The sequence below is a fragment of the Cannabis sativa genome, chromosome 1, assembly GCF_029168945.1.
Source record: "Cannabis sativa cultivar Pink pepper isolate KNU-18-1 chromosome 1, ASM2916894v1, whole genome shotgun sequence".
Lineage (NCBI taxonomy): Eukaryota > Viridiplantae > Streptophyta > Magnoliopsida > Rosales > Cannabaceae > Cannabis > Cannabis sativa.
In genome coordinates, this window is record NC_083601.1 from 23,241,209 (window position 1) to 23,264,799 (window position 23,591).

General features: G+C 31.7%; 2 protein-coding genes across 7 annotated transcripts; both read left to right on the forward strand.

The window, feature by feature from the left end:
• The first annotated feature begins 5,659 nt into the window (after nt 1-5,659).
• LOC115704050 (uncharacterized) lies at nt 5,660-10,560 on the forward strand. Of its 2 annotated transcripts, none has more exons than XM_061106059.1 (9): nt 5,660-6,152; nt 6,271-6,527; nt 7,181-7,402; nt 7,485-7,679; nt 7,768-7,959; nt 8,044-8,202; nt 8,319-8,396; nt 8,498-9,818; nt 9,913-10,560. In XM_061106059.1, the coding sequence occupies exons 1-8, from the start codon at nt 5,987-5,989 to the stop codon at nt 8,753-8,755; spliced, it is 1,527 nt and encodes a 508-aa protein (XP_060962042.1). In that variant the 5' UTR covers nt 5,660-5,986; the 3' UTR covers nt 8,756-9,818; nt 9,913-10,560. The 2 variants fall into 2 exon arrangements, with proteins under 2 accessions (XP_060962042.1, XP_030487132.2); XM_030631272.2 differs by having other exon boundaries at nt 9,916-10,560.
• A 6,505-nt stretch (nt 10,561-17,065) lies between these two features.
• On the forward strand, nt 17,066-22,414 carry LOC115708192 (uncharacterized). Of its 5 annotated transcripts, none has more exons than XM_030636402.2 (9): nt 17,066-18,081; nt 18,202-18,461; nt 19,204-19,419; nt 19,502-19,633; nt 19,785-19,976; nt 20,063-20,176; nt 20,293-20,406; nt 20,500-21,652; nt 21,815-22,414. In XM_030636402.2, the coding sequence occupies exons 1-8, from the start codon at nt 17,943-17,945 to the stop codon at nt 20,764-20,766; spliced, it is 1,434 nt and encodes a 477-aa protein (XP_030492262.2). In that variant the 5' UTR covers nt 17,066-17,942; the 3' UTR covers nt 20,767-21,652; nt 21,815-22,414. The 5 variants fall into 5 exon arrangements, with proteins under 5 accessions (XP_030492262.2, XP_030492260.2, XP_030492261.2 ...); XM_030636400.2 differs by having other exon boundaries at nt 17,067-18,081; nt 19,502-19,696; nt 20,063-20,119; XM_030636401.2 differs by having other exon boundaries at nt 17,067-18,081; nt 19,502-19,696; nt 20,069-20,119.
• The last annotated feature ends 1,177 nt before the right edge of the window (nt 22,415-23,591 follow it).

Below are 23,591 nucleotides of genomic sequence, written 5' to 3' on the forward strand. Positions count from 1 at the left end.
TAATCTTCATTAATGTTTTTAATAAAAAATTGTTCATTTTTGTAAAAAAAAAAATTTAAAAAAAAAACATTAAAAAACTAACATGTTCCACAATTCATTTTAATCTCATGCACCTTCATTACTAAATTAATCAAAACTAAAAGAAAATGCTCTCATAGATGAGAGCAAAAGTGGTGCTCTCACTTAAAAAAAATCCAATATTTATCTATATGCTTGTTATTATTTTCTTATAGTGGAGAGATAATAATATATGTATTGCAATAAAAGGAAAAATATGGTGAGAAATAAGAATCTATAGAATCATTAACAAACTAAAAGATATGGTATTCTTCTAACTTTCTAAATCTCTCTCTTGTGAATTAAGAAATCTCAAATTTAACATAGCTAGCCCAATAAAGTTGTACAATGCCCAAAAATTGTAATTTTCTTTTCTCTCTTTACTTGTTTTTTTCCCTAAAAAAATTAAACTGAAAAAAGTTGGGGGAACATCAGAGAATATGAGATGGGCAGGACTAGGAGATATATATGAGCTTAATTATTAGTGTAGTAGTAGGGCATGAAGTGAAGCATCAGACTTAAGTAGTGAACTATGTTGTGATATTTTCTTACATATGCATTCTCACCTATATTGAAATAGTCCTATATTTTTTCTCTTTCGCTATGATTATTTGGTAAATGATTTTCCGACAAGAATGTTAATTGTTTTGTATCTAACTCTCATAACATAAAATAGTGTATTGTTTAGATTAATTCATATCACTTAGTGAACGACTTGACTAGAGAATTCTTCTCCTTCTTATTATGATGATAAGATACAACATTAAATTAATAATTTATCTCATTTGTTGCAGTTTAAAAAGAACATTTCATCATCTTACACTAACAAGGAAATTAATGAAATACGTGATGAATGGACAAAGTATGTCATGCAGATGATGGCAGCAGACAAATGATTGATAATGCAGAGTATGATAACTAGTAGTTGATTTAATTAGAATACATAGTTATTCTTAGGCAGACATAGCTGTTTTTTTGAGATATATATTCTAACTTGAGTAATGTTTGAAGGTTTTTTTTTTATGTAAATATATAGTCTAACTTGAGAAATGTATGATTTTTTTATGTATAAATATCTTTAGTATAAGAATGTTATTATTGCTATTATATTTTTTCATCATTGTATATTAGAAATCTAAATTCTAAAAATGTAAGGGAAGAATTGCATTAACATTTGTAATTTCTCCCTTACCTCATATTATCTAACAGTTTATAACAATCATTTAAAGTAGTATATTCTATTAATTATAGTTCGACTGTAGCCTTTTCCAACAGTTATAAACTGTCATTTAAATTGATTTTTCCCAACAGTTATAAATCGTCATTTAAAAAGACATTTTCCATCGGTTACTACCCGATGGAAGTCTTTCCCAACAGTTTTAAACCGTCATTTAAAGTAATTTTTTCCAACAATTATAAACCGTCATTTAAAGTGATTTTTTCCAACAGCTATAAGTTTTCATTTAAAGTTCCGTATTTTTATGACACCCACATAGCCAACAATTTTAGGAACCGTTAGGAAATAGTATAAAAGACAGTTATAAACTGTTGGAAAAAACCAATTTTGTAGTAGTGACCTTATCTCCCAAACTGAGTATAATGGTGTTGTGAGCTTTGATCAAAATGTCTAATTTTTCTTTGTCTGTCAACCCAGCATGCATCTTCTCTTCTCCAAGCAATGCATCCCGTAGCCCTTGTTGTACCAGAAGTGCACGCATCTTCACCTTCCAAAAGCCAAAGTCATTCTTACCATTGAACTTCTCAAGATCAAACTTGGTATTCCCCATCTTTGCTGATCAATCACTCGACTTTTGAATTTCAAGAATTGCATTCAACCAGTTTGAACATAGCAATCTTAAGTCAAGGCTCAACACAGATCAATCTCCCAAGCTCTGATACCAGTTGTTGAGCCAAACACACTTCGATCATACCAGCAGGAACCACCTTCTTTTAAGCCAGATAAACTAGGTTCACAAGTTGTACCTTCTTACCAAGAACTCGAATTGTATAAGACAAAATACTAGAGAGAAAAAATATAGTTTTATTACTATTGAGTGTTCTATTCAAAAAAAAAAAAATTACTATTGAGTGTTTATTACAAAGTGAATCAATTACAAGTAGGCCTAGAGACTATTTATACACTTAGGCAACTAGAATCAACTAACTAACATAACTGTGAAAAACAGTTATGACAGTTAATATTTGAGTGCAGAGACGGACCTAATCTTATCAATGTGGGGGCTATAGCCTCCACGAACAAAAATATTGCTTTTTAAAAAATTAAATGTATTTTTTTTTAATTTGATAATTATAAACCAAAATAATAAAAAAGCCCCCATAAAATTAAATAAATATAGTAAGAGTGATTATAATATAAGTATAAATATTTTTTAATGATAAATAAGCCCCCACAAAACGAAAATTTTGGGTCCGTCACTGTTTGAGTGAGTGTGTACAAGTATTAGTAGGCATACAAAACTAACAGCAATATTAGACATCACAATTAAAATTCTACATTTTTTTACACATGATATATTTACATATCTTTATATATTAAAAGTGCCTATCTAACGGCAATTCTTGGTTTAACGATGTTGTTTTGTTTCCTCCGTTAACTTTAACAGAATATTCCCAATTAATTTCTATTATTTTTTTAACAAAAATTTATTATAAAAAACACATGCGTTAACATAACATTATTTTATTAAAAAAAAACACACACATTCGGTTAACATCTAAAAATAACCCATTATGCTGAAAATTAGGAGAAGAGAATGAAACAAATTGTTAAACTTATTCATATGGATGTTCTAATAAGTGGGATTCAATTGAAGATACGAGGTAGAAAAGGTGCAGGAGAAGCATATATCGATAGATGATAAGAATATCGTGATATTTCTTTTATGTTTAATTTTTTCATTGTTGGCAGCTGTTAAGCTTTTCGTAGATATGGCGGGTAGTGTTTATAAGGCGTTGAGCGCTGACAGATTAAACGATTCCAGGAAATTTTGTTGGATGAGTTCTTCCTGGCTTTTCTTACTATTGAGTTGCATCCTTACCTTGTTCATTCTCTCATTGTAATTTATGCTCATAGGTTGGTTATTCTTTTTGCCAAAAGTTCAAAGTGAACGAAAGAGAAAATTCCCATTTTTTCTATTTTTTTTTTCATAATGATCAAATGTTCCAAGTTTTGTTGTTCTTCTAAGTATATATATAAAAAAGTTTTTGTTCATCTTGTTCTATAGTCTTCTTGATTCAATTTCATCTAAAGATACCTTTCTGAATATGATAATATTTCTATTTTAATTTTTATATAAATTATTTATTAATTTTTGCATGACCAACACCGTTACCGCAAATGTTAATTTGGAAACAAAGTACGCTATCGATCAGATCCGTTTTGATTCATTTACACTCCTACGAAGGACCAAAGGAGTTGAGGCTCCTAACCATGCTTACATTAGTGTGAGAAAGTCGATCATCGTAGGGGTGTCGCGCACCGGATCAAACTATTTGAATATATTATAGTAATGGCATTGAATATATTATTAATTTTTACCATTATTTTAGTTATTTTATTTTTAAATATAATATATTATTATTTTTAATATATTATTATTAAAAATAATAATATATTATATTTAAAATTATTATTATGGCTTCTACTTTTACAATAATATTTTTTTTACTATATGTGACATTATTTATTATAATTATTAAAAATAATAATATATTATATTTAAAATAATAAATTAACTATATGTGACATTATTTTTTACCATTTAAATATATTATATGTGACATTATTTATTATAATTATTAAAAATAATAATATATTATATTTGAGATAAATCTTAATTTTTTTCTTTATATTGCTTACTTGACAGTGATATTACCAATTATGAGGTTAGTGGAGAGATTCCTTCTACCTTTGAAAATCTCTAAAATTTGCAAGAATTGTATACTGTTTATTCTATGTACCCTCTCATGATGATATGACATGATTTAAAATAAGTTTAAAAAGTTTGTTGTCGAATTATAAAATGATCATATTTTATTTACCAGTTATTTCTTTTTTTCTATAACTTGTGTAGATGGGCATTAGATATTAGACTTACAGGCAATATACCTGATTTAATTTCATAGGAAGTTGGTCAAATCTTACTACCTTGTAAGGCAAGATAAACAAATATTTGTATTTTGATGATGTTGCAATATCTATATCCTTATTGACAATAGCTAACTACTTGTTTGTCTTGATGCAAGGTTTTCTAAGGGAACTCTTTCTAAGGACCCATACCATTCTTTACTACAACTGTGAGAGTTAACAGGACTCAACAAAAATTTAACTATATATTTTCTAAGCTAATAATCTTACCTGTGAACTATATATATAAATATTTATATAGCCGGTTGAAAGATGTATTTACTGCAAGCTCTTCTCTTTGATTTATCATTAATATGAAGTCTCTTTTAATCTTCTAAGTGTAACATGTTTTAATCATAATCATAAGTACAGTTCATAAGTACTTCTAATATTACTAATTTTTTAGTATTATTAATAACAATGTGTAAATCATAAGTTTATATATACAATTATGACATTCTTAACAAGTCTATTTTTATAAAACAAATAATAAAAAATAATTTACAATTAGTTACCGAATTTTTTTTAAAAAAATCACTAAAACTTAAATAAAACTAATATTTACGTGGCTCGCCACGTAACTTTCATCTAGTAGATGAATAAGTGCACAAAAAATATATGTACCAAAACATTTGTTGACGTAGTCGAATTTTTTTCAACTGAAGTTTTAAGATGCGATATCCATTAGAAAATATATCAATTCAGCAATTGGTAGTGTTTTGTTATATATTTTGAATACACACATTAATAATTTTTTTAAACTAAAATATATATTGTTGAAATTAAAGTCAGATTATAATAAAATAGTATTGGACACTAAATTAAAAATAAAATAATATGTCATGTCTATTATAAATACTGATGTCTTATATCAAGGCTCTGCTATATATATGTGTACGGATTTGGAATTCAGATTGATAAAATTTTCATGAAAAGTTTAAATTATCCACAAGACCAGAAGGCATTTGCCTTTAGGCACTAGTGCTAATAGCTAGATTGAGAAGAAAATGAAATTGGAATAAATTTTAAAAAATCCCCACCAATGAAAAAAAAAAAAAGAATATAAAACAAGAGATCAATCATAAAGTTGATTAAGAAATATTAGTCTATGGGGAGCATAACTGACGAATAAAGGTGAATGTTGACTTGAGGGGAACATATTGTGGAAAATGAACAAAATTGAGAGAAGTGGGGAGGAATCTCCATCCAAACGACTGAAGTGTGTGTTAGAGTTCATGTTTCTTGTTGTAAAAGGCAAAAATGTGGGTCCTATTTTCCTTTTCCCTGATCATGTGCCTAGTCAAGTGGGATGATTAGTGTAGGACTAGACTGGTGTTAAATGTAATGTAACTCGTATAATTAGACTACACTAGTCAGGATGACTAGTATTGGACTAGTGTTAAATGTAATGTAACTCGTATAATTAGACTACCATTTTTTATATATATACATAGCAAATTTCCACTAAGTTTTGATGTGTGGAAAATGTACATTATTTTCCCAGCAAAAACGTCCAAAAGTACAGAAAAGATAAAGCGATCATTTCCCTTATCAAAAACAAAAAGCGAAGGCACCCCTTTAGCCCCAGGAAAAAAATTGAGGACAAGACAACTTCTTAGGTAAGGCAATAAGGTAAGACTTTACAGTGACATAGTCAACTGGTGATTAATTAATGAGTGGCATTGATTAATAAAAACACCATCTCACTCTCGCTACTACTTGGCTCTCATTGCTTGTTTTCCTCACACAAATTTAGTAGCTAGAATAGAAAATTTTCCAAAAATGAGTAGCAACCCACCAATGGTGCTTGTGGGATTTACGTTCAGTCCAACGGAACAGCAGGTGATCAATCACTTGAGGCTGAAAAATCTCGGAATGGATTCAGAACTTGATCCTTACATTGCTGAGGTTGACGATATATTGGAGTTTGACCCTTGCGAATTAGCTGGTATAATGAGTGTGTCTGTCTTTTTTTGGTTTGAGAGAGAATAAACATATGTTTATATATAAATTATATATATACACATTAATTAATTTGTTGGTTTTTATTTAATGACATTTTTCAGCTAAATCGAAGTTAAGGTCGAATAAAGATGAGTGGTGGTTCTTGTATCGGTTATTTTACAGGAGCTCGAGATCCCAAAGTAAGAATAGGAAGACAAAAACAGGGTTCTGGAAGGTAACAGGAAGGGGAAAGAAAATTGAAGGTAGCGTAGGAGAGAAGTCATATCTTACCTTCTATAAAGGTAGTTGTAATTCTTCCCAAAAGACAGATTATACCATGCAAGAGTTCTATATTCCTCCCCATCATCACCTTCATCAGGTTTAATCCCTTTTTTCTTTATTAATTTAATGCTCTCATATTTTATTTATCTTAATAAGTTTCCTTTTTTTTATTGAATTAGTTGAGACCCATTAATGATTTTTGTTGACTTCCACTAATTTGTAACTTCCAAAATCACAAATCTGAGCTAATTGATATTTTTAGTACATTTAGTTCAATTTGTTAAACTAAACTGAAAAAACACATGAAGAGTGATCTAAGTTAAATATCAATGTAAAAATACTTTCAACTAATTTAACATTCTAAATATGTCTTTAGTTTTTTGCACATCATGTAAATTACTCAACATCAAATCTTTAATTACACGTAATTACTCAAACATCACATCTTTCAATAATAAAAAAATGACTTTTTAGGAAGGAAAATATGGTTGTCTAATAGTTCTAATATAATATGTTTCCAGTGGTGATTTTTTTTTTCTTACTCTTTCTAGTAAGAAGGTACAAACTTTCTTCTTCGAACAAGAAATTAAGTTGGCATGATTCAATTTTGGTTCTGAAACCTAAATCACAATAAGTTGTATTACATTTTGTATGATCACTAATAATTAGCTATTATAGAACTTGTAAGAATGAGAATGCAATGGTCTAAACCTTGAAACCAATACCTTTTTATATTTTTCAAATATGCAGGATGAGTTTATCCTTGTCATTTGCTCTTTGAAGTGGAAGTTGGTCTCTCGTAAAAGAGGCAGGAAGTCTGATAAGCAGAAGCCAACTCCTCTTAATTCTGGCTCGAAGAAGAAAAGGCAGAAGGCAAATGCACCACACCACGAGGAAGGTGAGCCAATATTTGGCAACAATATTATCACTTCTAATATTGTAAATCCAATACCATCTGCTGCAATTCCACATGTAAGAATAGGAAAATTTGCCTTTTCTACATTCTGTGATATCAAGTGATTCATATTTGATTAACTGTAGTTCATAATTGTAGGTACTTGGTCATGGTGATGTGAATCATCAACCGGTCTCTCCAATGGTCTATCCAGATGCCAACTTCAATTACCAGACATTGAGTTTTATGCTTGACAAGGACATCCAAGTTCCACCTGTAGCAGATGGTAAAGTAAGTGAAATAACCACTTCTGATCTTGGGGATCCATCAGCATCTGTTGATGTTAGTTCATTGGTAAGAAAAAGAAATGCTCTTTCTACACTCTAAATCATGTGAGGTGAAATCAAGCTTAAACATCTCTTTGCTGTATTTATGATTGCAGGGTTATAACGATGTGAGTTCTCAACTATACTCACCAGATTCCAGCCAACAGACAATGAGTGCTGTGTTTGGGAATGCGATACAAGCTCCATCTGTAGTAGAAGGTAAACTAAGTGATCTAATTTCTGATTTTGCACAAGTTCTCGGCAATGAGATGCAAGCTCCATTAGGATCTGCTGTTATAAGTCCAATGGTAAGAAAAAGAATGCTATTTCTATTGTTCGTTACTTTAAGTCATGACAATCGAAGCTTGAGCTTCTGCTTTAATAAATTGCAGGAATATAGTCACAATGAAGTGAATAGTCAGTTTCTCTCACCATTTTCCACCTCGCCCAACAATGAGGTGCAAATTTCATCTGGAACACATGTTGAACCAAGCGAAAGGACCACATGTGATCTTCAAAATCCATTAGCATATGGTGTTATTAGTTCACCAGTAAGAAAAAGCAACACAACTCTTCCTAGTTTCTACAATATTATTATTCTATTTTGTATAAAGCATGGGAAGTGAAGCCAAACTTATGCATCTACTTGTTGTAATTGTTATTGCAGTTACATTGTGATGATGACTATGCTAGTTTTCAACCGGTCTCACAAATATCCTCATCATCATCTGTTGTAATCCCGGTGGTAAGAATTTGCATTTCCTCTTCTCTACATTTGCTAATATTTAAGTGTTCCCATCAATCATAATAAGTGAATCCAATTGTTTATAATTCAATAAATTGTAGGATCATTGTTATGACAATAATTCGCCAATATACTCACCACATTCCAACTTCATGGAGCAGACGTGGAGTTCTCCATTTGATAAGGACATGCAAACTCCATCTGGAGTTGCAGATGAATTAAATGAGTACTATGGTAAATTGCCATATTTGAGTGTTGGTCATCCCCCCTTAGGCTTAGGGGATATATGGTCGTGTCCAGATTTGCGTCACGTACAAACTGAAGAAGTCAATAAGCAGGTAGAGAGATATGCTTATTAGCCATTGGATGGTTAATCCAATGGCTAATGAGCCCCGTAGGAGGATATCAAGTAGTTGTAATGATATTCTTCTATGGAGCTTTTTCTTTTTTCCTCTTTCTAAGTTCATTTTCTTATCCTACAAAATAGCAGGAAGATTTTAGTCTTTACAAACTCTAAAGTTGAAACCTAGTCAACCAAGTTCTACAAAGCCACACTTCTTACAGTCCCATTTCTTCAATCTCTTACTCTTATTACACCTCGTGTAGCCAGCACTATCAAAACCAACTTATCACCCAAAATATCTTTTAAGATTTATCTATAGTATGCCTACTTATCAGCCACTACATTATCTTCTCTAGTTACAATCCTTGGAAACAAAATTGGAATGCTTGCCCTTAACGTACCAAGGCGCGGCTTCCAACCAAATATGTTGCCTATCCTTTGCTTTAGCATTGTGATCTGGCCATACGACCCCATAGAGCTTAGCATAATAAGATTGCGTGGTTAAGTCAGCCAGTAGAGGCATCATCCATATCTATGTAAACCTTAGATGGATAAGAAAATGCCTCAAGGCGGATTTGTTAATCCATGTTTAGCAGCGTTTGCTTATAGCTCTCCAACCCTTTTGTAATCATTAGTTAATCCTATTTACTAAGCATCTAGTCAACTTCTTCTTTACTATCCTCCGAAGTAAATTCCTTTCAGTAAAGCAAAATATTTTGTGTAGTACATCCTAAGACAATTACTATAAAGTAGTAGCAGTTTTTCCGAAGACTTGCCCTCTGAGTAAAATTGCTGTCAAGACTGGCCTGAAGAAGGCTCTGAATTTCAATGCCCTGTTAGAGTAAGAATATTCTCTGAATAAAGGAGAGGTTGATTTTCTAAGTACAGCCTACTTGAGAAGCCAAATGAGTGTCCCCTTGCCTTGTTAAACTCTTCAACAGTCAGACTACTCGCGAAGTGTTCTTCAAGGAATTGGAGACTTCTCAGGAGGCGCGTGGGACTGTCAGGCTCTTTTCCTCTTAAAGGTCAAAGATCTAGCCGCAGATTGTCTGCGGTAATGTCTGGAAAGTGGAAATAAGGTAAGAAACTCACCCTTCATGACTGAAACTTTGTATGTAATTAGTAATTAGTACGTTCCGAGTTGTCTTAATAAACCCTTATGATTTGTCTTAGCAGGTCAAAGAAGCTGCAGAACACCCTGTTTCTGTTCAGTGTTTCAGAAAGGCTCAAAGTGGCAAATTTTGGAGCACTTGAACTTAGCAAGGTTCTTGTCAGAGTTTCTTCACCTTGTGGAAGCAGAATCTATCTTCATATGTAGTTTTACTCTACTCTGGAATATACTTATTCCATGTATTCAAGGGCAAAGTTTGGTTCCTGCAATCATGTTTGCTGAAGCTGGTGGTACTATAACTCAGCAAAACAATGAATTCTTTTCTTTGAATTAGTATTTTTATTATTATTAATAGTTTAAAGGTAAAGGGTATTACAATGCTGCTCTTATTGGGGTATAAAAATGTGACATTTCATCACCGCCGTATATGGTGTCAAATCCTACTTCATGTGTGTTGATGCAGCACTACAACATTACTGGTTTTCAGTTTCACTGACACAATTGAAAGGTGAGATTTACCAAATCTTACTTTACCAAGTGATGAGTATTTTGAGCTGTAATACATGGGAGTAGTGAAAATTGGAATGGCTCTATATCCTTATTTAGATGAGTATTCCTTAAATATCACTGCAACATGCAGACTTTCTTTTGTATAATATTATGTACTCTCTAATCATTATGTATGTAAATATTATTGTTTGTTTATGTTATCTTTGGTCTCCTCAGTGGTTTTTTTCTTCATATAAATTTTCTCAAATTTAACTTTGTCGACTATTTTATCTTTGATGGATGTGGGCAAGTCGAAAATGTTAAGTTTTATGAGTTTCAATTAATTTGTGGCTATTTTAACTATATAACTAGAGCAAAAGCTAAAATAATTGGGAAATGTTAAATATAATACTAGTTTATTTGGGACAATTAAGTTTGCTTTGTTGAAACATATGATTGATAGTGTTACTGTTAATCAAGGAAGTGTAAATAAGGATGATATCGTGTGGAATTTGGGACGTTAAACTCAAATTTCATATTAACTAATACAACATATACTATAATATTTCATTTCAATAAACAAGTAAATAATTTGCTTCTTAAATCTTAACGTGCTTTTTGAATTATTAGTAATGTTAAATATTAATTTTTTTTTTTTTTTGCTTTGTTAAATATTAGTACTAATTTATTTTTTATTAGTAATGTTTTGTTTAAACGTTAGTGAAATATTAGATTTTTGTTAAGAAATTTTACCATCTAAAATATGATCATTATTATATTCGTGAATTTTTATAATTGTCAAAATCGTAATAATAATTATAATTTGTACGAAAAAATTAATAATTATTTAACGGTTATAGCTTAGAGCATTTCTAATGATAAACTTTTAAAAAATGCTTGGTGAGGTGGACATATTATGTAACAAAATATTTAGATACTATACCATTGGAGAGAAAATGATATTATTCTAGAAATTTGCATAGATACTATGTTGTGGCATTGATGCTATTCATTTTTTTTTAAAGAGTGTTATACATTTTAAAAAAATTATGATATATAATAAATAATAATGCGTGAGATCATAATTATAACATTTTTAAAAAGTGTTATACATTAGAGTGTTTTTAGAAGTAAGTGCTAAAAATGATGTAAAAAATAGATAAAATAAAATATTATATTTTCAAATAATGTATAAATTATTAGTATTCTTAAAAGATACTACTAGATGCTCTTAGGAAAAATATTAACATCAATAATAATTTAGGAAAAATACTACTAGATTCTCACATAACCAAACACTATCGTACGATACAATAAGAAACACTTTGTCTCCTGCAATTTCAAACCAAAAAAGGTGAGTATAGAAAAAAATAAGAAAAAAAAAATAGAAATATCGACATCTCATCGGTATCCGTCGACATTATGTCGACAAAAACAACAACAGAAAGTATACCATGTTTCATCGACAAATAATCGACATACTGTCGACATAAAATTACCAAAAAATAGGTTGGCAGTTCTTATCGATATATAATCGACACACTATCGACATAATGTCGACATAGACTCCCCAATGCAATTTGCATGTCAGGCACGTGTACAATGGTAATTAATCCATTCAACTATCGACAAGCTATCAACATTGTATCGATATTCACTCGACAAATACACATTGCATGCGTTTCATTTTTTACAGTTACACATTTAATGTTAATAAATTTTACCTACGTTCCCAACAACCCTTTCCAACTGCCACGTTGCATGTCTGACACGTGTATCATCGATAAGCTATCGACATAACGTCGACATAGTATCGACAAAATAGTATGCGGTTTCATTAAATATGCATGTTGTCGACATATCATCGACATAGTATCGATATTCTGTCGACAAAAACACCATTTCATGCGTTTCACCTGTACAGTTACACATTTAATGGCCATTAAATTTTTCTACATTCCCAACATGTATACTGCTCTATAAAAGCAAATCCCTTTCTAATTCGTAAGTGCTCTTGTCTTCTACTTCTCTCTTACACTTAAAAATTAGAGGCAAATTTCTCTTAAGTTCTAAATATGGCGCCTAGAAAGAACAAGGGCAAATTCCTAATCTTAACTCCTGAAGAGCCTAAGCAGGAGCATGATGTTGGCATAATTACTCCTCAAATGCAGAAAGTTTTGGACGCCGATAGAGCTTTCGAAAAAGAACGAAATCGGAACGAGTTCAGGTTGATGCAACTTGTAGCACAATTTAGCAAAACTGGTGTATGGCCGGCTCCACCACCAGGGTTCCCCGAAGGATGCCGTCGTTACAAATTAGGCATCTTTAACGGTAAACCGGTGAAGCCTGGAACTTTATGCATGTAATACCCGGAATTAAGAAAAAGAATTAGCAAAGCCCTAACTAGATAATTATGAGTAATTGATGGAATTATATTATTATATAGTTCAATATATGTGAAATTATATGAATTTTAATATGTTAAGACCCCGTTGGTGAGCCAGGGGCATTTTAGTAATTTTGACCCGAGAAGGGTAAAACGATGAAATTAATTTAATTACGTGCTTAATAGAACTATATTATTATATAGTATACATGTGTTGTCTTTTCAGGTGTGTTCTGATAAGTTGTCGCAGTATAGTCACAACCGGGTATTTCGGGCCGAACGGGGTTCGGGCCCGAAATGCAATTTGAATTGAATTATTTGGTATTTTATTTGATAATATGAAATCTGAAATTATTTGGAAATAAATGAGTGTGAAATGACAAGATTACCCTTGTGAGGGTGTATGTGTGTATTTAAGTCCTAGGGGCAAAATGGTCATTTGACCATATTTGATTTACATGGAATTAAATGGATTTTTTGAGGAAAAGAAAATGGAATTTTCTGGTGTTATCCCCTTACTCACCCGACCCCTCTCTCTCTCTCATTTAAACCCTCTTTGTATTCAATCTTGATATTTTTAAAGGAAAAGGTTGATCTTGGCTTGCTTTGAAGCTTGGTTGTTGTTGAATCTTGAGCTTGCTTTTGAATTGGGAATTTGAGGTAACTTTCTTTGATTTAAGCTTTGAATCCTTGCTGAATTTTATGGTTGTAAAAGCATGGAAAAGTGGTTTTGATCTTGTAAATGCATGTTTGTGTTCTTGAGTTATTTGAGCATGTTATTGTATAATCTTTGTTTATATGATGTTTGGAATGTTAATTAAGTTTGAGTTGGGATTGTGGAAGTGATTTTTAGCTTGAATCAATGTGTTGTTAAGGTTGTTGTTGCTGGAATTGTTGAATTGAGTGAGTTGAAGCTCAAGTTCATGAGCTTGAAGATTGCTTAGTTAAAACATGATTTTGTGATATATGTGCAATCTGGTTTTGGGGATTTTATGTTGGAATTGATGCATGAAATATGTTATTTTGACCCCTTAATAATTGCTAGCAACCCTATTTGTTGATTTGAGAGTTTGGTTGTGAATTGGGGTGATTTGGATGAGTTTTGGGCATGAAAATCGTTGCTGGTTTTTGAGTTTTCTGGGTTTTGAACTCAGGTGTCGCGGCATGGTATTTAGCATGCCGCGGCGCGCCCATTTCTTTCTGGGCAGACCCTTTTTGCAAACTTCTAATGGCCATAACTTTGTGATCCGGACTCCGATTTGGGAGTTCTATATACCGTTGGAAAGTTCTTTCTGAGCTCTATCTGAATATCTGAATTTTAAATGCCATGTGAATATTTTATGAAAATGAAATCAGGGGTTAACCCTATTTGTGAAATCCCGAATTGTGTGACTAGGATTACCGGCACCTGATCAGGAGCACCCGGGGATTTGGAATCTCCATCATTGCAGGACATCAGGTAAGACAGTGATTAGCACGTAGAGTATGCGCAGGGGAGCTTATATTGTGAATGATATGCATGAAAGTTTAGTAACCAGGATTAGGGTTATTACCCTAACATGAGCGGTTTAATAGCCTAGGGTTATTACCCTAGTGATATATGTTGTATAAATACTATACCATGTTGGATAAATGTATATATTGAGATTATGAATTATGCGCTTAAGGCATAATTAAGCTAGACTCGGTAAGTTGGTACCTTGAGTTAATTTTAATGCGGTCTAGGGTTATTACCCTAGAATATTAAGAATCCAGTGAAAGCATGAGTTAGGATTAACATTCTTAGTAAATGTTATCTGAGTATATAGAAGTGTATTGTATGAGTGATTACTTGTTTGTAAGTTAGGGTTATTACCCTAAGATTATATATGTTGTAGTAAATGTTGAATACACGCATGTATGTTAAAAGTTATGTGAATGAGACATAACTGGGTTAGACCTGGTATATATCACCAGGATAAACCATTGAAAGAACGTAATGTATGGATTACGTATATATATAAGAATAGGGTTATGCGAGCAAGGCATAACCAGGTTAGGCTCGGTACTCAAAACTGAGGTAAACCCTACTAAGGCCTTATTCTATATAGACGTGTGAGAGCAACACGTAGGTCTACGCCACGTAGACATAAATAGGCATGTGAGCGTAACATGCATGTCTACAGTAGATAGACCAATGGTGCAGTGGGCACCATCAGTTATGTGTTATACATATTGAGATTAAGGGTTATGCGTTCAAGGCATAATCAAGTTGGACTCGGTAATCAGAACCGAGATGAACTATTCTAGGGCCTTATTGTAATTAGACGTGTGAGAGCAACACGTAGGTCTACGCCACGTAGATATAAATAGATGTGTGAGCGCAACACATAGGTCTACGCCACGTAGACATAAATAGGCATGTTAGTGTGAAATGCAAGTCTGTGACACACAGACATATATGAATGGCATTATTGTTTAAATAGTATGATGATCATATTATTATTGTTATGTTATATACTGTCTTGCTGGGCTTGGCTCACGGGTGCTCTACTGTGCAAGAAAGGGTAATAAGGCATTAGCTGATCAACCATGAGTTTCAGGAGCAGGGCGAGGAATGTACATGTTCATGCCACTTCAGACCAAGCGGATTATGGGTCTAACAGTGTTGACTTTTGTATTCTATTTTACTGCTTAGGTCGGCTAGAAAGAAAGGACTTGTAATAAGTTTGTAAATATTTTTGGGATTCCAACGGTTTAAAAGTTTAAAAGTATTACAAGTTTTATTTTCATTCCGATTAATTTAAAAGTTTAAATTATGCGCTATTTTGATTAGTAATCCCGAATTAGGGGATTAGGATTCCATAAGTATTTTGGGTAGCGTGCCTAATTATTTAGGGCGTTACAATTTGGTATCAGAGCCCCAAGGTTTTTAAACTTCTTGTAGACCGGTCGAACATGTACATTCGTTGTCAGAGATAAGCTACCATTAGTAATTTGATTTGATCTTTGAAGGCTACCATCTTCTTCCAGTACCAGCTAGAGTGTATTGAAGAAGAGTAGTCCCACCACTCTTAATTCTTAATGTACACACTATGAACCCACCTTAGCCATAAGCTCTCTTGCTTATTTGAGATTGCCCATATATACTTACAGATGACAGCTTTATTCCAATGTTCTATGTTCTTGATTCCCAAACCACCTGATGTCTTCGATTGACACACATTATTCCAAGCTACTGACCCTCCTCCTTGAAACATTGCTTGACCTTTCTAAAAAAATGCTCTACAAATGGCCTCAATCGATCTCAGAACTTTCTTTGGCAAGATCATCATTTGACTCCAATAGGCCACAAATTTTATTTTAACTAAAATTAAGATTTTTATAGTGATTATTATTACGTGCATTATTGTACGTACTTACTTATATTTTTAATTTTTATTTTTGCTATGTTTATTTTTAAAATTTTATAAATTATAAAGAAAAATATTTATTAATTTTTTTTTTTTTAAAAAAAACAATATTTAAAGTTTGAAAAATATGAGAAAAATAAATATAAAGTTTAAAAAATATTAAAATTGACCATACTCCTAATATTAAAAATAACAATAAAAAATAATAATATTACAAATAATATATATTTAAATCAATCTAAAATTGGTATAAGTCGAATTAACTTAAAATAAATAATATTAATATATTCAAATTAATTTAAAATAAATAATAATTTTATTAAATTTAACAGAATATATTATATTGTTAAAATACTTTGTTAAAAAAATAGTTAAATAGTCACATTTTATATATAAAAATAATAAAGATAAAATATATGTATATATTGTTGAATTTAAAGTGAGATTATACTATTTAGTATGGGACATTAAATTAAAAATAAAATAATATCTCATCTGTATTATAAATGTTTATATTTTATAAGAATTATTTCATAAATACACAATAATAATAAAAAAATTACAAAAAAACGATTTTATGGAATTTTAAATATTTTTACAATTTTTTTTTATTTTATTTACAGAAAATTTTATATTGTACTCAAGTTAATTTGTTGTTAATTTTTTGTTATCTGAATGTTATTTTTTATTGTTATTTTGATGTTATTTAGATGTTATTTTCATGTTACTTTTTATGTAGTTCTTTTATTGTTTTCGTGTTGTTTGTATAAAAAATTTTAAAAATATATATAAAAAAAATCTTTAAACGTAAAAATGTAATTTTTTTTATAAAAAATAATACCTTATAAAATTATCCTTATTTTATACCAAGGTTCTACTATGTTTCCCTATGTATATATGCACATATATATGAAATCTGTATATTGGCCTTTTGTTTCATGCATAGTGATTGGAAGTTAATTTATAAGATTAAATTGGAATAAATTATTATACATATCCCCACTACTGAAGAAAAAAAAGAATATAAAACAAGAGTGCAATCATAAAGTTTGATTAAGAAATAATATTTGTATATGGGGAGCATAACTGAAGAATAAAGGTCGAATGTTGACTTAAGGGGAACACAGAGTGGAAAATGAACAGAATTGAGAGAAGTGGTGAGGAATCTCCATATCTAAACGAGTGAAGTGTGTGTTAGGGTCATGTTTCTTGTTGTACAAGGCAAACATTTGGGTCCCCATTACCCTCCTCCTGATCTGTGTCTAGTCAACTGGGATGACTTACTAGTGTTAAATGTAACTCCGATAACAAATTTCCACCAAATTTTGATGTGTGGAAAAGGAAAATGTATTATTTTCCAAGCAAAAACGTCCAAAAGTACAGAAAAGAGAAAGCGATCATTTCCCTTATCAAAAACAAAAAGCGATGGCATCCCTGACCCCATGAAAAAAGAATGAGGACTTAACAACTTCTTAGGTAAGGTAATAAGAGGAAGACTTTACAATTTACTGTGACAAAGTCAACTGGTGGTGATAATGAATGACCTTTACTTAATAAAAGCACCATCTCACTCTCACTACTACTCTGTCTCTCATTGTTTGTTCGTTCTGCACACACTGAGAAAAAAAAAAGAAACACAAAGAGAGTAAATCCCAAAACCAGTAGCTGTGAGATGGAATTCTAGTGCTTCATCGGAAATCACAAGTACCCAAGAAGCCATTTTTATTTTCAGCTTTCTTATCCCGCCATTACCTCAAGTCTCACACCCACACAAAAATTTGGTAGCTAGAACAGAAAAGTGAGTAGCAGCCCATCAACGGTGCCAATGGGACTTACATTCAATCCAACGGAACAGGAGGTGATCAATCACTTGGAGCTGAAAACTCTCGGAATGAATTCCAAATATGATCTTTACATTGTTGAGATTGACGATATGTTGAAGTTTGAACCTTGGGAATTATCTGGTATATGTGTCATGTGTGTGTGTCTGTCTTTTTTGGTTTGAGAGAGAATAAACTTATGTTTATATGTATATATATATATATATATTAATTTGTTGGTTTTTGTTTGATGAAAATTTTCAGCTAAATTGAAGTTAAATTCAACTAAAGAAAATGAGTGGTGGTTCTTGTATCGGTCATTTTACAGGAGCTCGAGCTCCCAATGTAGGAATAGGAAGACTAAAACAGGGTTTTGGAAGGTAACCGGAAGGGGAAAGGAAATTGAAAACAGCTTAGGAGAGAAGTCATATCTTACCTTCTATAAAGGTAGTAGTAAGTCTTCCCAAAGGACAGGTTATACCATGCAAGAGTTCTTTATTCCTCCCCTTCATCACCTTCATCAGGTTAATCCCTTTTCTCTTTATTAATTTAATGCTCTCATGTTTTATTTATCTTGATAAATTTCTTTTTTTTTTATTATTAAATTATTTGAGACCCATTAATGATTTTCGTTGACTTCCACTTTGTAACTTTCAAAATCACATATTTGAGCTACTAATTGATATTTTTAGTACATTTAGCTCAATTTGTTAACTAAACCCAAAAAAAAAAGATATGAAGAGTGATCTAAGTTAAATATCAATGTAAAAATATTTTCAACTAATTTAACTTTCTAAATATGTCTTTGTTGTTGCACAGCATGTAAATTACTCAACATCAAATCTTCAATTACACGATACATGTAATTACTCAAACATCACATCTTTCAATTATAAAAAACAATGACTTTTTAGGAAGGAAAATATGGTTGTCTAATAGTGCTAATATAATATGTTTCCAGAGTGATGAAAAATTAAAGCAACAATTTTGTTAATATCAAAAAGTTTGTAAAATCCGAAAGAGTTTGGGCACAAAGAAATGATGATTCTTTTTCTTACTCTTTCTAGTAAGAAGGTGCAAACTTTCTTCTTACAACAAGAAATTAAGGTGGCATGATTCAATTTTGGTTCTAAAATCTAAATCACAATAAGTTATATTCCATTTTGTATGATCACTTACAATTAGCTATTATAGAACTTGTAAGAATGAGAATGCAATGGTCTAAACATTGAAACTAATACCTTTTTATATTTTTCAAAAATGCAGGATGAGTTCATCCTTGTCATTTGCTCTTTGAAGTGGGACTCTCGTAAAAGAGGCAGGAAGTCTGATAAGCAGAAGCCAACTCTTCTTAATTCTGGCTCGAAGAAGAAAAAGCAGAAGGAAAATGCTCCACACCACAAGGAAGGTGAACCAATATTTGGCAACAATATTATCACTTCTGATCTTGTAAATCCAATACCATCTGCTGCAATTCCACTGGTAAGAATAAGAAAATTTGCCTTTTCTACATTCTGTGATATCAAGTGATTCATATCTGATTAATTGTAGTTCATAATTGTAGGTACTTGGTCATGGTGATGTGAATTATCAACCGGTCTTGCCAATGGTGTCTCCAGATGCCAACTTCAATTACCAGACATCGAGTTTTATGCTTGACAAGGACTTCCAAGTTCCACCTGTAGCAGATGGTAAAGTAAGTGAAATAACCACTTTTGATCTTGGAGATCCATCAGCATCTGTTGATGTTAGTTCATTGGTAAGAAAAAGAAATGCTCTTTCTACACTCTAAATCATGTGAGGTGAAATAAAGCTTAAACATCTCTTTGTTGTATTTATGATTGCAGGTTTATAACGATGTGAGTTTACAACTATACTCACCAGATTCCAGCCAACAGACAATGAGTGCTGTGTTTGGGAATGCGATACCAGCTCCATCTGGAGTAGAAGGTAAACTAAGTGACCTAATTTCTGATTTTGCACAAGTTCTCGACAATGAGATGCAAGCTCCATTAGGACCTATTGTTATAAGTCAAACGGTAAGAAAAAGATTGCTCTTTCTATTGTTTGTTAGTTTAAGTCATGACAATCAAAGCTTGAGCTTCTGCTTGCTATAATTAATAAGTTGCAGGAATATCGTCACAATGAAGTGAGTAGTCAGTTTGCCTCGCCCGACAATGAGGTGCAAATTTCATCTGATCTTCAAAATCCATTAGCATATGGTTTTATTAGTCCACCAGTCAGAAAAAGCAACACCACTCTTCCTAGTTTCTACAATATCATTATTCTATTTTGTATAAAGCATGGGAAGTGAAGCCAAACTTAAACATCTGCTTGTTGTAATTGTGATTGCAGTTACATTATGATGACTATGCTAGTTTTCAACCGGTCTCACAAATATCCTCATTAGATTTCTGCAAGCAGACATTAACTTCTATGTTTGACACTCAAGAACCAGTACCATTTGTTGTAAGTCCATTCATAAGAACAAGCACTGTTCTATTCTACATTTCTCATCATTAAAGTATTCCTATTAATCTTGTTTATAACACATAATTGTAGGCATCTTGCAATGATGAAGTGAATCACCAACTATCCCGCCCAATATACTCACCAAATGTATCCAACGAGTATTTTAGAAATTGGTGTGTTGTTGATCCTGAAGAGAACAACAATGGAACAACAACAGACTATCCTTCCAATGCCTCCAACTTACGAACTTCACCGAAGAGGTCGTATCTGGATGGCCTACTTACCAGTTATGGACACGCTGAAGAAGTCAATGAATCGCGAGTAAAGAAATCTGTTTATTGCCTATTGGATGGTTAGTCCAATAGCTAATGAACCCCTTAAAAGGATATCACTAGGAGATTTTGTAATAATGCAATGCATTATTACAGAGAGTAGTTTAATGATATTCTTCTATGGACCTTTTTCCCTTTCCTCTTTCTTAGTTTCTTTTCTTTGATCAGCCTCCAAAATAGTAAGGAAAATTATTGTTTTGAAACCCAAAACCAAAAACCTAGTCAACCAAGGCTTCAAAGCCATCCTTTACAAGCGCCTACTTAAATCCCTTGTCCTCTTCAAAAACCAGAAACAAACAACACAACAGTGTTTGAGTATCACCCAAAACATCTTTGAGAGTTCTCTAAACAGTTCTCCTGCTTATCAGCAACTACTTAATCTTCTCTAATTACAAACTTGTTAAACAATCTACTCCTCTTCACAAAATTGGAATGCTTGTCCTTAAAGTCCCTAGGATGACTTCCAATCACATATGTCGCCAACCTCTTGCTATTGCTCGTAGGCTGGTCAATGACCCCATAGAGCTTAGCATCAAAATCTAGCATGGCTAAGTTGAACATCATTAGTTCATCCTAGCTCTTAAACATGTAGTCAAATTTATAGCTACAATCACCCTTAGTAAAGGCCTTCCCTTAAAAAAATTGAATTTCTTGTAATCCATATTGTCCAAAAACCATTGCCTTGAAGAAAGGCTTGGAAAACAACTCCATATGGTACTAAATAAAAGAGAAATTGATTTCCAAGTACAGCTGCCTGAACATACCTTTTCCTCGAAGAACTTCAACAATTAAGGTTCCAAGAAGCTTTCTTTTAGGAATTGGAAATTTCTCAGGAGGATTATTGGAATGTAAGACTTCTTCAACAATTAAGAATTGTTCATCTGTGGCAACATCTGGAAAGTGGAAACAAGGTACAAAACTTGCTTCGTAGTTAAGAACCAAAAAATTAGCTAAGTGAAGACTTTATATATTTAAATTGAAATCGCTCTCCTATCAAAAAAAAAAAAAAAATTGGAATCGCTCTTCATATAATATATTGATTGTCTTCTTCAACTCCTGATTTGTATTCACAGGCCAGAGAAGCTGAAAAATTGTTTTTGCTGATCATTGTCCCTGAAAGGTGAAGTCTTGTAGAGTTTCAATAATGCCTTTAGAAAAGGTTCAAAGCAGAAACTTGGAGAAGCCCTTGAATTCAGCAATCAGTAGGTGGAAAGTTTCTTATCTACTTGGAAGCATAATCTATATTGAACTGTATCTATTCCACTATTAGAATATACATATATCCAGTGCTTAGTTTGGTTCCTGCAGTGGTGTTCCTGAAGCTGGTACTATAATTCAGCAGAACAATGAGTTCCTATTTTATACTTTTTTATTAGTTTTAAGGTAAAGATTGCTATGATGCTGCTCTCATAGGGGTATATATATGAATATTTTCATCATCACTGTATATTGTGTTGAATCCTACTTCATACATGAGTATTCTGTGCTACTCACACGAACTTGGAGTGGTGAAAATTGAAATAACTTTATACACTTGTGTAGATTAGCTTACTTTCAAGATCATGGCAACATATGGTTGTTGTTCAACTTTGTTATGTATTTTAATATCAACTCTCTTATGTATGACTTCTGTAAAGTTTTTATGTGTATCTATCAAATTTGATCTTGTGAACACATCTGGTTTTTCGTGTTATCGTACATTTGTGAATGTTCATGTGTTTTTTCTTGGTTTGTATTGCAATCATCTACTAATTTTGCACTTAATAAATATTTAATGAAATATACCAATCCATTCATTTTGATTTTCTTCTTCTGATTTACTTTTATCAAAATATTTAGAGTTTATTTAGAAGTAATTATATAAAATTACGAGTAATCACACAACATAGTAATTACATTATATTTTAAAATATACAGTATGTTTGTTTAAATATAAAGTGGTAACTACTTATGAATTCTTAATATATTATTTGACAAAATAGTTAATATTTATATAGGAAAATAATATTTTTCGGTACTTAATGTTTAAAATGATTTTTTTTAATAATTACACAATGTAATTTACACTCAATATTTATAGGGTATGAGAATATGAAAATGTAATTAAAATCTCTTAATTACTTTTAATTACACAATTATAGTTTAATTACTGACAAACACACAAAATTATATAATTAGCTTCAATTATAAACTAATTCCAATTCTCTCATTTCTTTATAAACATGCCCTTAATACATATAGTTTTTACAATGTAATCACCATTACAATTCTATTGTTAATACCTGTACAATATAATTCCATTACACTTATTTATATACAAATAAAATTACCTTTATAACCTTATTTTATACTCATATTTATGTTAAGCCACTACCCATTTCTTTATCATTCTAAAATTAAATCAAACATCATAATGTTATTCCCATTACTGCCATTACTGTTCAACGTTACCTGTATTGTATTTTCCAATCCAACCTATCTAAACGCAAACAATAAAATGAAAAACAAAATATAAGTCAAGTAATAATGGTGAACACTGTTGAGTAAACTGCTAGCAAAATAAAAGAGGAACGATATTACCGAATGAAGAATTCTGGGTTGAGTCGCGGACTAAGTCGCTCTCTTTAAGACGTTCGCGGCACTGCCCAGGAGTGTGCAAGCAATGGTCGAAATTGCTTGCCGTCCCGAGGATAAACTGTACCCCGCTCGTTGTCTTGTATCGGAACCCCACTGCACTGTAGAGCACCGTCGAATACACCCAAAAATTTGATATCGCAGATGGAATTTTAATTTTATAAAAAACTGTATTTTTCTGATACGAAAAAGAGATGTTTTCTTCCCACTTGATTC

Excerpts from the sequence above, each read along its gene's own strand:
- LOC115704050 (XM_061106059.1), top strand. The coding sequence starts at position 5,987 with ATGAGTAGCAACCCACCAATGGTGCTTGTGGGATTTACGTTCAGTCCA. Across the intron at positions 7,960-8,043 it reads CTGCTGTTATAAGTCCAATG|GAATATAGTCACAATGAAGT; the intron begins GTAAGAAAAAGA and ends AATAAATTGCAG. Across the intron at positions 8,397-8,497 it reads CATCTGTTGTAATCCCGGTG|GATCATTGTTATGACAATAA; the intron begins GTAAGAATTTGC and ends AATAAATTGTAG.
- LOC115708192 (XM_030636398.2), top strand. The coding sequence starts at position 17,943 with ATGGGACTTACATTCAATCCAACGGAACAGGAGGTGATCAATCACTTG. Across the intron at positions 18,462-19,203 it reads CCCTTCATCACCTTCATCAG|GATGAGTTCATCCTTGTCAT; the intron begins GTTAATCCCTTT and ends TCAAAAATGCAG. Across the intron at positions 19,977-20,062 it reads CTATTGTTATAAGTCAAACG|TTGCAGGAATATCGTCACAA; the intron begins GTAAGAAAAAGA and ends ATAATTAATAAG.